Genomic DNA, 14,375 nt, shown 5'->3' with positions numbered 1-14,375 from the left:
GGGCTCTGAGCCAGGTTCAGAACTGCAAGGGCTAAATGGGCATGATCTAACGGAGGTACCTACTCTGCCATGCTATTCTCTCAACCACGGGGGCACTGAGCTGGAGACTCCAGTCCGGCTTTTTTCCTCACTTCCAGCAGAAGTCTAGCCTAGCGAGTGCAAGTCTGACTACCCACACCAGCCTTGGGGTTCCAAAACCTGACAATTTGGTGGGGCAGCCAGGGGATCTTCTATTTTCCCTCCCTCCACAGGGCTTCTCTTCGTCCGTAAAAAAACAGACTTTTCTAACTTTTGTCAAAACTTTAATAAATTCTAAACATTTGACAGCTCTGCCCCTCCTTATGGAGATGCTTCCCCACCCTCACCCCAAAGCTCTTGAGGTTTGGATGGACCTGAAGTGTGGGCCTTATCGGTGCAGGATGCTCAGCGCACCAGGTATCCGAAGCCCTAGGCAGGGGAGAGGTAGGAGCCAGACCCTCCCCAGAAACGTCATTATGCTCTGGTGGGCCTTTCCGACCCTCCTCATCCCCTTGCCCCTTCCCTCCCCAGCCCGCACTGGGCCCCGCCCAGAACGGGGCGTGGGTGTCTCCCGCCAGCAGGCGCCAGTACACCTAAATCTCCTCCAGGAAGTCGGTGGGAAACAGCCCCACCTTGCGGCCGGTGTAGACCTTGACGTAGCCACCAGCTTCATCTCCTTTCTGCACTACGATCTAGGGGTTTAAAGGATTGGGGAATAGGAAAAATTAAGGACAGAAAGATGGTCGCAGGGACGCTGGAGAGGGTCGTTTACACTAATGGGTTAGGATCTTCCTCCGAGGTGTGTGGATGGAGAGGTGCGACCAGGCCTGAGATTAGGTTAAGGCACCCGAGATACCTGGTCCTTCTTGAGAGTAATCTGCCCAATCTCGCGGTTCCCCACAAAGGATCTGGTTACACGGTGCACACGTTCTCCAGCCCGGACCCGAATGATGAAGTTTGGAGGGAAGAAGCCCACCTTCTCTCCGATTTTCCCCTAGAGAAGGCAGTGGATAGGCTGAAGATCTCAGGTTCTAGACTACCTGTCTCCCACCTTGGTGGTAGTCATGTCTTACCCGCCACCACTCCTCATTGGAGTCATCAATGACTGTGATCTTCTCCCCTGGTCTGGGATAGAAAGGAGATCTTCCCTGTGATTTACATTCACATGCCAGTGCCTGGCTGTGAGGCAGGGCACCTACCCTTCTGCCCCCCTCTGTTCCCACAGAGAACTCATCTCTTACTCCTCAGTGCTCCCCACACTCCCGCCTCCCTTGAAGGCTCCTCACGGGAAATCCAGATCATCCTTCTCCAGGGCTTTGAACCGATAGAGAGCCACAAAGTAATGAGACTGCTGGAAACCAGGTTGCTTGTTCTGGGGGTACAAGGGGGTGGTGGGTTACCAGACTCTATTTACCTCTTCCAGGAGCGGGCTGTGTTGGTTTGTGTGTCTGTCTCAGTGCGGAGTGTGTGTGTCTGTGTGTGGGGGAGGGGGTGATGGGGAGAGCTCTGAATGAAGTCAGACTTTGACTGGGAAGAGACCAGGGTTCTACAGGGAGGAAAGACTTACTTTGTCATCAGGTGTTTTCTTCTCAGCCTTCTTGTCCTTTTCTGCATCGTTTCCTTGGGCGGGAAATACGGACAAATTGCTTCTGTCTCCAGGAGAGCATCCATGACTCCTCCCACTTGCGTTGGTGGACCTTTCTCACCCTGGGTTCAGCTGTTCTCTCTCTGCCTGCTAGACAGCGGCTAAACCCCCACTACACCCCATCCCATCTCCTGAGGATGCAGATGACTGACACTCACCATCCTGTGACTTGCCCTCCTCTGGCCTGGCTGACTCTGGCTCCTCCTCCATCATGGCTGCCAGAGGCTAGAGGGGGACACCAGAGTTAGAGACAAGCTGTCTTGGGATCCTGTGTTCCCTTTGCCTCTCCAGGCAGGCCAGAGAGTAGTAGAGCAATAGTACTTCAGCTCTGGGAGAGTGCTTGGAGATCACTCCAACCACCTAGATATCTAGTCCAACCACCAGAAGAATTCAAGAATGTCACCCATACTGTGCCGGGGAGTTTGTTACCTTACAATACAACCCATTCGATTTGAAAAATTCTTTGTCTTGATTTACTGTCTGGCACTTTTTTGTTTGTTTGTTTGTTTTAAAGATTTATTTATTTTTATTTATATGAGTACCCTGCAGCTGTCTTCAGACACATCAGAAGAGGGCACCAGATCCCATTACAGATGGTTGTGAGCCACCATGTGGTTGCTGGGAATTGAACTCAGGACCTCTGGAAGAGCAGTCAGTGCTCTTAACCGCTGAGCCACCTCTCCAGCCCTGTCTGGAGCTTTAAATGTTGACCCAAACAGGGTCCCTTTAAATATCCAAGGACAGCAGACATATGCCTTCTGGCTTCTCTTCCCCAGTACTCTTTAGTCCCTTCAAATCACCCCTATGACCAGGCTTCAGGCCCTTCATTATACTGTCTGCTTAACAATACTCCAATGTGTAAGAAAAGGCATGTGTGTGTGTGTGGGGTACAGCACACTTCTCTCTGTTTTCCTCTCCTCTTGGTTGATTTGAGACAGTCTCATCAGCTCAGCTGTCCTCACTTTACCTGGCCAGGGCTGATCTTGGATTTCTTTTTTTTTTTTTTTTCTTTCTTTTTTTCGGAGCTGGGGACCGAACCCAGGGCCTTGCGCTTGATAGGCAAGCACTCTACCACTGAGCTAAATCCCCAACCCCTGATCTTGGATTTCTTATTTCCTGGTCTCCAGCTCCCCAGTGCTGGGATGACGGGTGTGCCTCACCTTACCTATCTGGCGACAACTTTTCATGTTTCCTTGTTGAGAAGAGGCTCTAAGAAAATGGGTGTTTTCCCTGAACCACAGCTGGCCGACTGAAGGCTGTTATCTCTACCCAAGCCTTCTATCAGCTGTTTTGACATCAGATCTCTAGCTTTGCTTCTGGGCAGTCTTTTTGTTTTTTCCAATCCAAGAAAAGTAAATTTTCTCTTATGAGACTTCAGGTTATTAAAGCTTGGCGAGGTGGTGTGTGCCTCCAGTTCCAGCCCCGGGAGGCTGAGACAGGAAGCCTGAGTCCAAGGCTTTGTCTATAAAGCAAGTTACGGAGGCCTGTGCTGTAGAGCAAGGCCCTTGGAGCAGATGGAACGATGTGTATGTTAGACATGTAGTTTATTTGGCAGAATGCTTGCCCAGAACGCATGACACCCTGGTTTTGGTCCCTTCTGTCACACAAAGCAGGTGTGGCGACATGTATTTGTAATCCTAGTACCTGGGAAGGTAAGGCAAGTGGACCAGTCAGAGGTGTTCAAGATCATAGTCACTTACAAGGAGGCTTGTCTCAGTTAAAAAGGGTGGAGGGGCTTGGTGGAGTGTGGTGTTGAGTGCTTGCTGCTCTCCCTCCCCAAAAGATTTTATTTCCATTTTATATGTATGCCTGCATGGATGTCTGTATACCATGGGCATGCTTGGTGCCCACAAAGACCCCAGAACTGGGACTGACTTAACTAACACCCTTCATATTAGTTCATAAGGTTATCCAGGGAGAAATTAATCGTTTGCCCAGGCAAACACATTTCTGGCATGACCAGCCTTGAAAGTCTATCATAAAAGACAACAAGGTTGCCCTTGACCTGTGTCTCTGTACCTCAGTTTCATCCACAAGATGAACACTCATACCAGAAGTTCTTCATGGACACCTGTTGGCTCTACAATTCTTTCCTCACTTGGAATGACAAATTCTCTCCTCCAAGTGTAAAAGCACAGATCTTGCCTGTAATGCAGCAATGCCAGGGCCTGGACTCAGCCTCCTGTGCAAATCTCTCAGTCCTAGAAGGGAACTGAGGAAGTATGCTCTATGGCGGAAGTCAGTTTAATTTTTAGGACTACGTATTAAACCAAGATGCCTTACATGCGCGCACACACAGGAGTTAAGTACTCCACCACTGACCTACATTCTCAGCAGGAATTCTCACCAGAGGCCCACAGTGAGGTGTATAAACACACACACACACACAAAATTTAATTTCAGCAATGTTTCTGTCTGGTTATGCTGCACCATTTAGAGGCAGAGGACCCATAGTTTCTGTCAGTTTTCCTGAGGGGGAAATGACCTGACCCATGGAGCTTTGGGATTGAGCCTCTGTGGGAACATGAGGTGCTTACATTTTTCTTATCTGCCTGCCCCTTCTTCCGTTCCTTGTTTGCCATGATCACCCCGACGCGTAGGGTTTCAAACACAGGGTCATTGCGATTGGCAGCAGCTGGTGGGATGGGAGGAAGAAGACGACGTTACTGGGAAGGAAGAAGAGAGCCTAGAGGAGAGACCCCCTCAGAGGGGTATCTGGATTCATCCGATGCTTGCAGGGCTTGTTGGGGATTGGAGATGGAAGGGAGAGGGGAGGGCGGCTGTGTAACACCTGGGTCACCAGTCTGTAAGGGCTCTAAACCACCACTGGGAATGCCTTGTGATGGGACCCCCTTCCAGGCAGTGTTGGAAAGACAGTGTTGGTAAGTCTCTTGGGAGGTGGGACATGCTTGGGATCACTACTGTCCTGCTTCTCCCCTTCTGTTAAGTGGCACGTGTGCAAGCTGGGGTGTTAGCACCGGCAGGTTCTTTTGTACCCACATTCTTCACAGAATCCAGCTTCTCTGCCAAATAAACCTGAGCGTTTTCAGCCTCTGTGCCCATCAAGTGTCCAGAAGAAACATGGACTTTGAACCAGGCCTGTTACTGTGTTTCCTCCTTTGAGACAGTCTTGCTATGCTGCCCTGGCTACATATGGAAGTCAGAGAGCTCTTCTGCCTTGTGAGTGCTGGACTCAAGGCCCGTACCATCAATGCGCCCTCAAGGAATACACTTTTAAGGGATGCTAGATTAGGAAACTGTCTGGCGGGGGGTGTGTGTGTGTGTGTGTGTGTGTGTGTGTGTGTGTGTGTGTGTGTGTATCCATAGCTCATGAGCTGGTCCCAAATGTGGTGTCACTCTATACAGGGTAAAAACAGTCTAAATCCTTGTCCTTGCTCAGAAATGGTTTACAGGAAGCAGACTAAGGTTCCATCCTTGTCTCTACCTCTGGCCTGCTCACTCCCGTCTCTCTGAGCTATAAACCAAGGGAACTAATCATTGCATCCAGAAGTGACTGTAGAAAGACTAGACTGAGGGGGAGTTATGGAAAGAGAATGATTCTGTTTCAGAATTTATTTTCCTAAGGGGTGGTATGGCGCCACCTTGGAGGCCCGCCCCCTCCCTCAGGTCCTAGACTCGCACTTACAGACACAAGCATACTGCTGATTGCTGTAGAGTGGGGAGCTATAGGCCCGACGGAAACCAGGTGGCTGTTGGACGAGAGGCGGAGAGCATTAGAAGTAGCAAGGCAGGGTTCAGAATCCCACCCACAACAAGTGAGTGCTCAGCCCTTCTTAGAGTAAGAGAAAGCCAATGTATGGGATGGCTTTGGGGGCCAGCAAGAAGTACTTGATGACCTTCACCTTCCCTTCCATGCTCTCACTCCCCAGAGTCTCACTACTCACGATCTTGCCGAAGCATTTCTGCATCTCCACGTAGGACTGACAGTGTTCATGGATGTTGGTTTTGCAGTTCTTACAGCGGAGTCCAAACTTGTTATTGACTTTGAGGGGGAGAACATTTGAGTGAGGTTCTGGAGGCCCCCTTTTCCTTTGTACCCAGGCTACTTCAGCTCTGATCTGCCTGCCCTCTTCTGGGACCCTACACTGCCAACCTCAGTATTTTCATAGGGTGGATCTTGCCACAGTGTCTCACAGACACATTTCTCCTAGGTCTTGTCCTTCCCCCAAACCTTCCATCCTACTGTCTTTGCTCCCCTTCAAGACTCACGCACAATCATCCGGGCACAGACATCACAGAACTTGGGCTTCTTGAAGAAATGATCTTTGAACTTGTGGGGCTTGTCATTGACAAGCTTAGGAGGTTCTGGGGGTGGTTCTTCCTCTTCCTCCTCCTCTTCTTCTTCCTCATAGATATAGTAGATGGGGCCACCCCCAGCCCCCACTGCCTCTCCATTGGCCTGGGGCTCTGGGGGAGGCTCCATCTCTGTTGTCTCTGGAGAGCCCTTCTTGAATAATTGCTTCAGTCGCTGTAGCTGAGGAAGGGGTGAAGGAAACCCAACGTTAAGTGACAGTCACGTTCCATTCCCATTTTCCAATCATGGGAAAGCAGTGTCCCTGGGATTAGGGGACTGGGTGTTGCAGGAGTTGGATGGCCCAATAATTAATGAGTCGAACACAAGTGGTATCAATCCAAGCAGCTTCCTTCAGATGCTGTGATGGTTCCCAGCCCTTCGGACCCCTCCCCAACTGTGGGCACAGGTCTACACTCACCCCACTTTGCGGAGTCTCTCCTGGAAAGGGGGGCTGAGGGGACTCCACCACCTCCTTTTCTGTCATCCTACAAGAGGTTGGACCCCACTATGAGATCTAATTCTATCCCAGTGTTCCTGCCGCACAGTAGGGTGGCCCTTGAAGGGGAGGGTTTGGGAGAAACTTGACTAAATAGCCATTGGCAGAGCTTCTGAACAGATTCTATGGAGTCCCCCCAAAAATGTCCAACAGAGGAAAGACTTCCCAGCTAGTTCCTTAAACTGACACTTTCTACCTCAAGGGACAGCCCGAGAGTCTACAAATCCAGTATGCTGCTCAAGGCCATTGGCTTCTAGGTTCTCCTACAGCAGCAGTTCTCAACCTTCCTAACTCTGTGGCTCTTCAAAACAGTTCCTTATGTGGTGGTGACTCATAAAATGATCTCATTGCTACTTCACAACTTATAATTTTGCTATGTATTTGTAATGAGTTGTAACATAAATATCGGACATGCATGATATCTGATATGTGACCCACAGGTTGAGAACGGCTGTCCTACAGATAGTCCTGATTGAAGATATACATCTTCTAATGGATTCAGGAGGTTTAACCTGGTTAACACCATTAACCCGTCTGCATGTATGAAGGTGTGTCCTGGGATCTGCCCTCCCCTACCCCTCTCTTGAGCTTTGGGGGCCTTGTGCCTAGTCCTTTCCTGGCCTGCCTTAGGCCTCAGCTATTTTAGGTTTTCAGAGTAAGATGAGCCTTTCTTTCCTTCCCTTACCACTCCATTCCCTGGACCCCACCACACCCTACCCCCTCCCCCAATCTTGGCTTTTCCTGAACTAGGACAATTTCACTTCAAAAAACCCAATCTACTTACAGGTGGGGAGAGAGACGAAGAAGCCCAACAGTCTCAGGATAGAAGAAATGGAAGGGTAATAAAGAGACGACTTACTTTTGAGACTCCCTAAATCAGTTCACTGTGGAAAGGGCGTCCCTAAGACCTCGATGGTGCTGCTGGGGAGGGCCAGCCCTCTTTCTTCAGGGTAAGCCCCCCTTCTGCAACCTTCTGGACCCACACCAGCTACGCAGACTGTATTAGTAGGCCTTGGAACCTCTCACCGTGGTGGTAGAGCTGAAGTGACAGAGTTGGAGGACAGTGGACAGCTGAGAGCACAGCTGACAGGCAGAAATTGGAACCAGGAGGTCTGGGGCAGGGCTCGACCCTGACTCCTCCCATCCCCCCAGAGCTGCTCTTCTCTGAGTGTTTACACCCAAGCAGGTCAGTACTGGCTTATCAGGAAGGGGCATTTTCTACCTAACACTGTAGCACCCCACCCCACTCCCAAGTACCAGGAATTGAACCTAGGGTTTTGTCATGCTAATTGTGTGCTGGACCACTAAGCTATACCCACAGCAGGAAAGGAACTTCTGTTCAGGACACAGTTACATGAGGGAACTTTAGATCTGACAATGAAGGCCCCATACTCTCCCCATTAAGGTTCAAATAACCGTTCCAATTCTACTCTCCCTGGGCTCATTTAGTCATATTCTTGGATTTTATTTCCTTCCCCCACGTCCCCCCAGACAGCGTCTCTCTGTGTAGCCCTGGCTGTCCTGGAACTTGCTCTGTAGACCAGGCCAGACTTGAACTCGAGATCGGTCTGCCTGTCTTCTGAGTGCTGAGATTAAAGCTATGTGCCTCCGTGCCTAGCTAACACTAAAACTTTAGACCAGGGAAAGGTTAGGAGCTGAGAAGAGGGTGTGACTCAGAATTCTGTCAACCACACAAGACTTTTTCAGTTGCAGCTCATCAGAGTATGCAGTACTTTCTGAAGTGCACAGGTACATTTTTCTCCCTTTCCCCCTCTAAATCCTGTCCTTAAGATGAAGGGAATGGGGGGCTGGAGAGATGGCTCAGTGGTTAAGGGCACTGACTGCCTCTTCCTCCTCTCTCTCACTATTCCTCCTCACTCTCACTCTTCTTTCCTCTCCTCCTCCTTCCGCTCTTCCTCTTCCGCTCTTCCTCTCTCTCTCTCTCTCTCCTCTCTCTCTCTCTCTCTCTCTCTCTCTCTCTCTCTCCTGGACACGAAAAAAAAAAAAAAAAAAAAAGAGCACTGACTGCTCTTCCAGAGGTCCTGAGTTCAAATCCCAGCAACCACATGGTGGCTCGCAACCATCTGTAATGAGATCTGATGCTCTCTTCTGGCATGAAGGTTATAGGTAAGTAAATTTATAAAAATTTATAAATTTATAAAAAAAAGTGAAGAGAATGTATGTTACTGAAAAAGATGGTGGCAAAACCCAAAAGCTATGGCGCTGGAGAGATGGCCCAGCTTCTCTTCCAGTGGACCTGGGTTCAGTTCCCAGTATCCACACAGCAGCTTACAGAGCTCTGCAACTCTAGTTTTGGAGGCCCTACACCTGGTCTCTGTAAGCATCAGGCAGGTATGGTGTGTATAAACACATGTAGGCAAACCTCTTACACACATAAAATAAAAATAAATGAACCTTTTTTTTTTTTTTTGGGGGGGCTGGGGACCGAACCCAGGATCTTGCGCTTCCTAGGCAAGCGCTCTACCACTGAGCCAAATCCCCAACCCCTATAAATGAACCTTTTAAAGAAAAGTCAGGTTGGTCTCAGTGGTCCAAGGAGCCGATAAGTATAGTTAAGCCTGGAAAGGTTGCAGCTGCCTGTGTCCTCTCGTCTTGTCTGTCTGTCGTGTGTGAGCACAGGTGTGTGTGTAGGTCAGAGGATGACTGACTCTTGCAGTCAGTTCTTTCCTGCCACCCCATGGGATCTGGGGACTGGACTCAGGTGGCCAGGCTTACGCAAAACCCCTGCTATTAACCAATCTCGCCAGCCCACAGCTGCCTTCTACAGTGAGGCTTATTTCTAAGAATGTGGCTGTTTATTATTTAAACTGCATGTGTATACTGACTGGAGCATGCCCTCTAACGTGTGGCCAAAGGACAATGTGTCAGTTCTCTCCTTCCCTTCCTCTACGTATCTTGAGATCAAACTTTCAGGCTTGGTAGCAAGCATTTACCCACTGAGCCATCTTGACCCTCTTTTATCCTCTGGAAAGAATGCTCCCTTCCCCATGAGAACTGTAAATGCTAGAAGACAGCCAACCTGTTTTAACCTATTTTAATTGCAGTCCCACCTCTCGCTCAGGCACCCAGCATGGGAATGGAAAGGCCAAGGGGGCAGCTGCATTCTTGGGAGACACAGCTTTTTCTATTCTGCAGGTCATCTGTTAAGGTTCTGACTGGGTGTGGATTCTGATTGTTTTGGAAAGGTCTCATCATGTGGCCTGCTTGTCCTGGATCGTGCTATGTTCAAGCTGGTCTTAAACTCTGATGTCTGCCTGTCTGCTTCCTCAGTGCTGGGATTAATAGGTTGTAGCACTGAGGCAGGCTGGAAACTCTCCTCCAGACAGCTCTACCTTGCAAGTGGTGATTTCTGATTCTCAGTTCTGTGCACTGCAGGGGACAGGGACAGGACGGGACAGGATGGGACAGGTGAGTGAGCTTCGTTGAGACAGCATTTTAGCCCTGCGAGTTCAGGTGGTTTTATTATAAGCAACAGCCATTTGTGTTTCTGCCAAGAACCCAACCCTGTGCCTTTAAGGATTAAAGGTGCAGGTTCTCCATCCCTGAAGGTTTTCAGAAGATCAGGTGGACAGAAATGAGGCCAGCATCCCGACCTAGTTCTGGACTGGACTTGCCCAACTCAGTAGTCAGGCTCTAATGAATATCACAATTAATGAGCAAGAGGAGGCTCTGGAGGACACAAAGGCCCAGAGTTGAGGAGCCATTGCTTGGTAAGAGTGGTTTGCAGAGTTTGAGAACCACAGACCACACTTCCAGAGACTCAGCCATTGTTGAGAATTGTGTACAGGGGAGAGGAGAGGCCGGAAAGAAGAGGTTAGGAAACATGTGCACATGCTGGGGAAATCTTCCTAAGCTACGATCCCTTTCAGCAGTTGCGGGGCTGGGCCTACTCAGAGCTTCTAGCCCAGCCCACACCCACAGACAAACAGTCAGACAGTGATTGATGGCCAGTGACAGGTTTTTGCTTTTTTTATATTTATAAACAAAACCAACCTCCCCCCAAGTAACTCCCCAAACAAACAAAAAACCAGATTAAATAAAATTTACAGTGAACCCAGCAAACATCTGTATGTGCAATTAAATACTGTGTCTGTTACTGTGGTGGCACAAACCTCAAACAAACAATATACAAGTGTTCTGGGGTTGGATCAGGGGTCGGGGGAGTCCCAAGTTTTAACTCTGTGGGGTTTGGGGAGACAAGGTGGGGGAATTGAACGAATGGGGAAATCAATTTATTTTTCTTAATTATGTCCATATAAATATATTCATGAAGACCAAAAGAGGGAAGGGCAGTTGGGCTGGTGATGAAGTGGGAGAAGGGGAGGGCAGAGCCCTCTCAACTCTACTCAGCCAAAAATATGAAACAAATTAATTTCATGGTGGGAGAAGAGATTTAAAAAATGATAGAAGATGGGAAGGAGGGGGAGACAGAAGGGGACCAATCAGGGAAAAGGGGGACCCATGGCAAGGGAGTCCCATGTCAAGGAGTCCTGTGCCGGTGTGAGAATCTGTCTGCTTCTCTCTTCAGCCATAATGTGGTAAGCTCTGGCCCAATCCGCCTCCGGCTCCCTGCTTGGCCCTTGCTCCTACTGTGCCAGCCCCTCCCGCCTCCAGCTATTGAGAGCTAGCTCGCTCCAGGATCCTCAGGTCGTAGTTCTTTTTAGCTACTCGAAGTTTGAAGCGACTCACAGAGTTGTTGAGGCGAAGGGAGGCATTGTGGGCAGCCAGGGGACTGGGGAACACAGCCACTATAGTGTACAAGGCAGCGAGGTCCGCATGGCGGCCATTCTCAGCAGTCCCACTGTTGTCCCCCCCACCTGCACCAGGCAGCCCCTGAGCATCCTTAAGCCACTGGATCTTGGCACCAGACATGGCAAGCTGTGTGAAGAGTTTGTCTGCCTCTGTGCGGGTGATTCCTTCCGGGAGATCAGTCACCTCCAGCACCCTTCCCAGCACTGAAAGGGGAGGAGAGACAAATGGTTGTGAGTAAAGACTGGACAGCAGCCTGGCTGTGTCACTGACCAAACCTGTACCCAAAAAGCCCTCAAAAGCCCTACCTTCCCTCTTAGCCTCCCCAGATCAGCCTAACTTACCCACCTCCAGATGGTGGGGTACAGGGCAGCCAGAAATATAAAATGAACCTTCCTTTCTCCTAACCCAGAGATGTAAGTAAGAAGGGACTGAGAATTAGAAGCTCAGGTTTCTGATCTGTAACTGCATTCCTTATAGAGAGTCACTGCTGTGACATGGAGTTTTCTAAGTAACCTTTAGTGAACTCTGTGGCTCAACCTGAAGTATGACCTGCAGTTCCCTCTCCACCCAGAGGCTGGTATAGACAGAGACCTCCTTTATCCTGGGCAGCAGTTCCCAACAGCTGTACACTATGGAATCCCAAAGACCTTGAGTGCTAGGCATGGAAGGCCTGAGGAAGAAAGTTCCTTCCTCCTTCTCCTATTCTCCCAAATCAGGTCTAGGATGGCCAAGGGGGAGAGGCCCTAGACTAGGGACAGGAGGGTTTCTAGGAGACTGCAGATAACAGATAACAAGAGGTTTAGCCACCCATACTGTGCTATTCCAAACGTCTCTGAAGGCCTACCTCCAGACCTGCATGGCTGGCTCAGGGACACAGACACTATATCTCTCTATCTTCTGCTTGCTCTGCAGCAAAGCAAAAAAGACTCCATTTCCCCCACACTCAGCAGGCTTTCCCACTTGGATTGGGCTTAGATTTCTGCAACTTACCAACATCCGCTGTCCCCAGGTCAGTGGAGGCAGACTTGAGTGCTTGTCTCTTGCCTCGGTTTCCATGCTTCAATCCACTCTGTCCCTTCAACATCCAATATAATTCTCACTCCAAGTGAATAACACTGACTGCCTTATGCCCCAGTGTCTGCCCTAGACACTGGGGAGCAGCACCCCACCCTGTGGACCCTACCCAGTCAGGTAGTTAGATTTCCCAGAGAGTGGGACATAAAACCTCTCCCTCTAGGCATCTGGGTGGAATCAGGAGCACAAGACTAGGGTAAAACTCTGCTTCGTCCATTCTGTTTTCTCCTGTGTCCACTTAGCTGGTTGAAGCAGATGACTCACAGGCAGGGCCCAGATAAGAAGGGAGTCTGATGCCTAAGGACTGACGTGGGCATGCTTACCTGGTGCACCGTATACGTTGACTGGCCATGGAGCAAGGGAGGGCAGATGGACAGATTGTATTGTAATGGCTGACCCAACAGGGAATAGCGCCCGTCACCTGAGGAGTAAGAACGATGGTCTTCAGGAGCTTGAGCCTCACAGCCTGTCTATGAGAGACCACGGCTTTGGAGATGACAGCAACGCATCCTACTCCTACCTTTCCCACCATGTGCACTGTGTAACTTACTACTCACCAATGACTTATTTCAGAGTACTTTAAAGTTTTTAAACAGCCTGGAGAGATGCCTCAATGGGCACTGACTGCTCTTCCAGAGGTCCTGGGTTCATATCCCAGCAACCACATGGTGGCTCACAACCATCTGTAATGGGATCTGATGCCCTCTTCTGGTGTGTCTGAAGACAGCAACACTATACTCATACATAAAATAAATAAATCTTTAAAAATTTTTTTGAGGGTTGGGATTTAGGTCAGGTAGAGCGCTTGCCTAGCAATTTAAGGCCCTAGGTTGGTCCCCAGCTCTGAAAAAAAAAAAAAAATTTTTTTTGAATTTTTTTTTTTTATTCTTTTTTTCGGAGCTGGGGACCGAACCCAGGGCCTTGCGCTTGCTAGGCAAGTGCTCTACCACTGAGCTAAATCCCCAACCCCTGAAGTTTTTAAACAACATCTTAATTTTATTTTTAGATTACTTATAATGGCCAAAGTAAAAAGCAATGAACCTATTTCCATCTTAAATATGCTTAACCCCATTTTACAGATGAGGGAACTAAGATCTACTTATAAGTTTAAGTAACGGGCTGGAGAGATGGCTCAATGGTTAAGAGCGCTGACTGCGCTTCCAGAGGTCCTGAGTTCAATTCCCAGCAACCACATGGTGGCTCACAACTATGTGTAATGGGATCTGATGCCCTCTTCTGGTGTGTCTGAAGATAGCGACAGTGTACTCATATACGTAAATAAATAAATCTTTAAAAAAAAAAATAAGTTTAAGTAACTTGTTCAACATCACAAAGCTACTTTGTCCTGGAGCTGAAACCCAGGTGTTTTAACTGAAATTCATTGTTGCCTGTTTAGAAATCACATTCTTCTTGGAGCTGGAGAGATGCTAATCAGTTAAGAGCATTTAGCTCCTGCAAAGGACCTGGTTTGGTTCCCAGCACCCACATCAATATTTCAACTGCGTGTGAGTCCAGTTCAAAATATATATAAACTTACACAGGGACATGCACATAAACAAATAAAATTTAGTTTTCTTTTTTTTTTTTCCGGAGCTGGGGATCGAACCCAGGGCCTTGCGCCTGCTAGGCAAGTGCTCTACCGCTGAGCTAAATCCCCAACAACAAATAAAATTTAAAATTTCCCCTCTGAGACAGGATTTCTCTGTGTAACAGCCTTAGCTGTCCTGAAACTCACTTTGTATACAGGTTGGCCTCAAACTCAGAGATCCTCCTCTGCCTCTGCTTCCTGAGGCATGCCTAGTAAAACAATCTCTTTTTTTTTTTTTTTTTTTTTTTTTTTAAGATTTATTCATTTATTATATATAAGTACACTGTAGCTGTCTTCAGATACACCAGAGGAGGGCATCGGATCTCTTTACAGATGGTTGTGAGCCACCATGTGGTTGCTGGGAATTGAACTCAGGACCTCTGAAGAGTAGTCAGGTGCTCTTAACCGCTGAGCCATCTTTCCAGCCCCTAGCAAAACAATCTTAAAGCAAAGCCTCACACTTCCT

General features: G+C 48.7%; 2 protein-coding genes across 20 annotated transcripts in view; both read right to left on the bottom strand.

Moving 5' to 3' along the window:
- Positions 1–285: 285 nt before the first annotated feature.
- On the bottom strand, positions 286–7,946 carry Stac3 (SH3 and cysteine rich domain 3). 2 transcript variants are annotated; one of them, XM_032914001.1, is made up of 12 exons: positions 7,501–7,946; positions 6,397–6,558; positions 5,894–6,158; positions 5,569–5,666; positions 5,310–5,373; positions 4,201–4,298; positions 1,822–1,888; positions 1,586–1,638; positions 1,305–1,390; positions 1,092–1,143; positions 875–1,012; positions 286–710 (listed from the first exon to the last, which is right to left on the bottom strand). In XM_032914001.1, the coding sequence occupies exons 2-12, from the start codon at positions 6,460–6,462 to the stop codon at positions 612–614; spliced, it is 1,086 nt and encodes a 361-aa protein (XP_032769892.1). In that variant the 5' UTR covers positions 6,463–6,558; positions 7,501–7,946; the 3' UTR covers positions 286–611. The 2 variants fall into 2 exon arrangements, with proteins under 2 accessions (XP_032769892.1, XP_032769900.1); XM_032914009.1 differs by lacking the exon at positions 7,501–7,946 and having other exon boundaries at positions 6,397–7,148.
- Positions 7,947–10,435: 2,489 nt separating this feature from the next.
- Positions 10,436–14,375, bottom strand: part of R3hdm2 (R3H domain containing 2) — a 128,007-nt gene continuing 124,067 nt past the window's right edge. For all 18 annotated transcript variants that reach the window (XM_032913907.1, XM_032913892.1, XM_032913844.1 and 15 more), the window contains 3 exons: positions 12,645–12,742; positions 12,238–12,322; positions 10,436–11,450 (listed from right to left, as the gene is read on the bottom strand). In XM_032913907.1, coding sequence (XP_032769798.1) covers positions 11,110–11,450; positions 12,238–12,322; positions 12,645–12,742 — 524 coding nt within the window. In that variant the 3' untranslated portion in view covers positions 10,436–11,109. The remainder of the gene's footprint in view (positions 11,451–12,237; positions 12,323–12,644; positions 12,743–14,375) is intronic.

The sequence above is a fragment of the Rattus rattus genome, chromosome 1 (genome assembly GCF_011064425.1).
Source record: "Rattus rattus isolate New Zealand chromosome 1, Rrattus_CSIRO_v1, whole genome shotgun sequence".
NCBI classification, from domain to species: Eukaryota; Metazoa; Chordata; class Mammalia; order Rodentia; family Muridae; genus Rattus; species Rattus rattus.
This window is presented reverse-complemented; position numbering and strand designations above follow the sequence as displayed.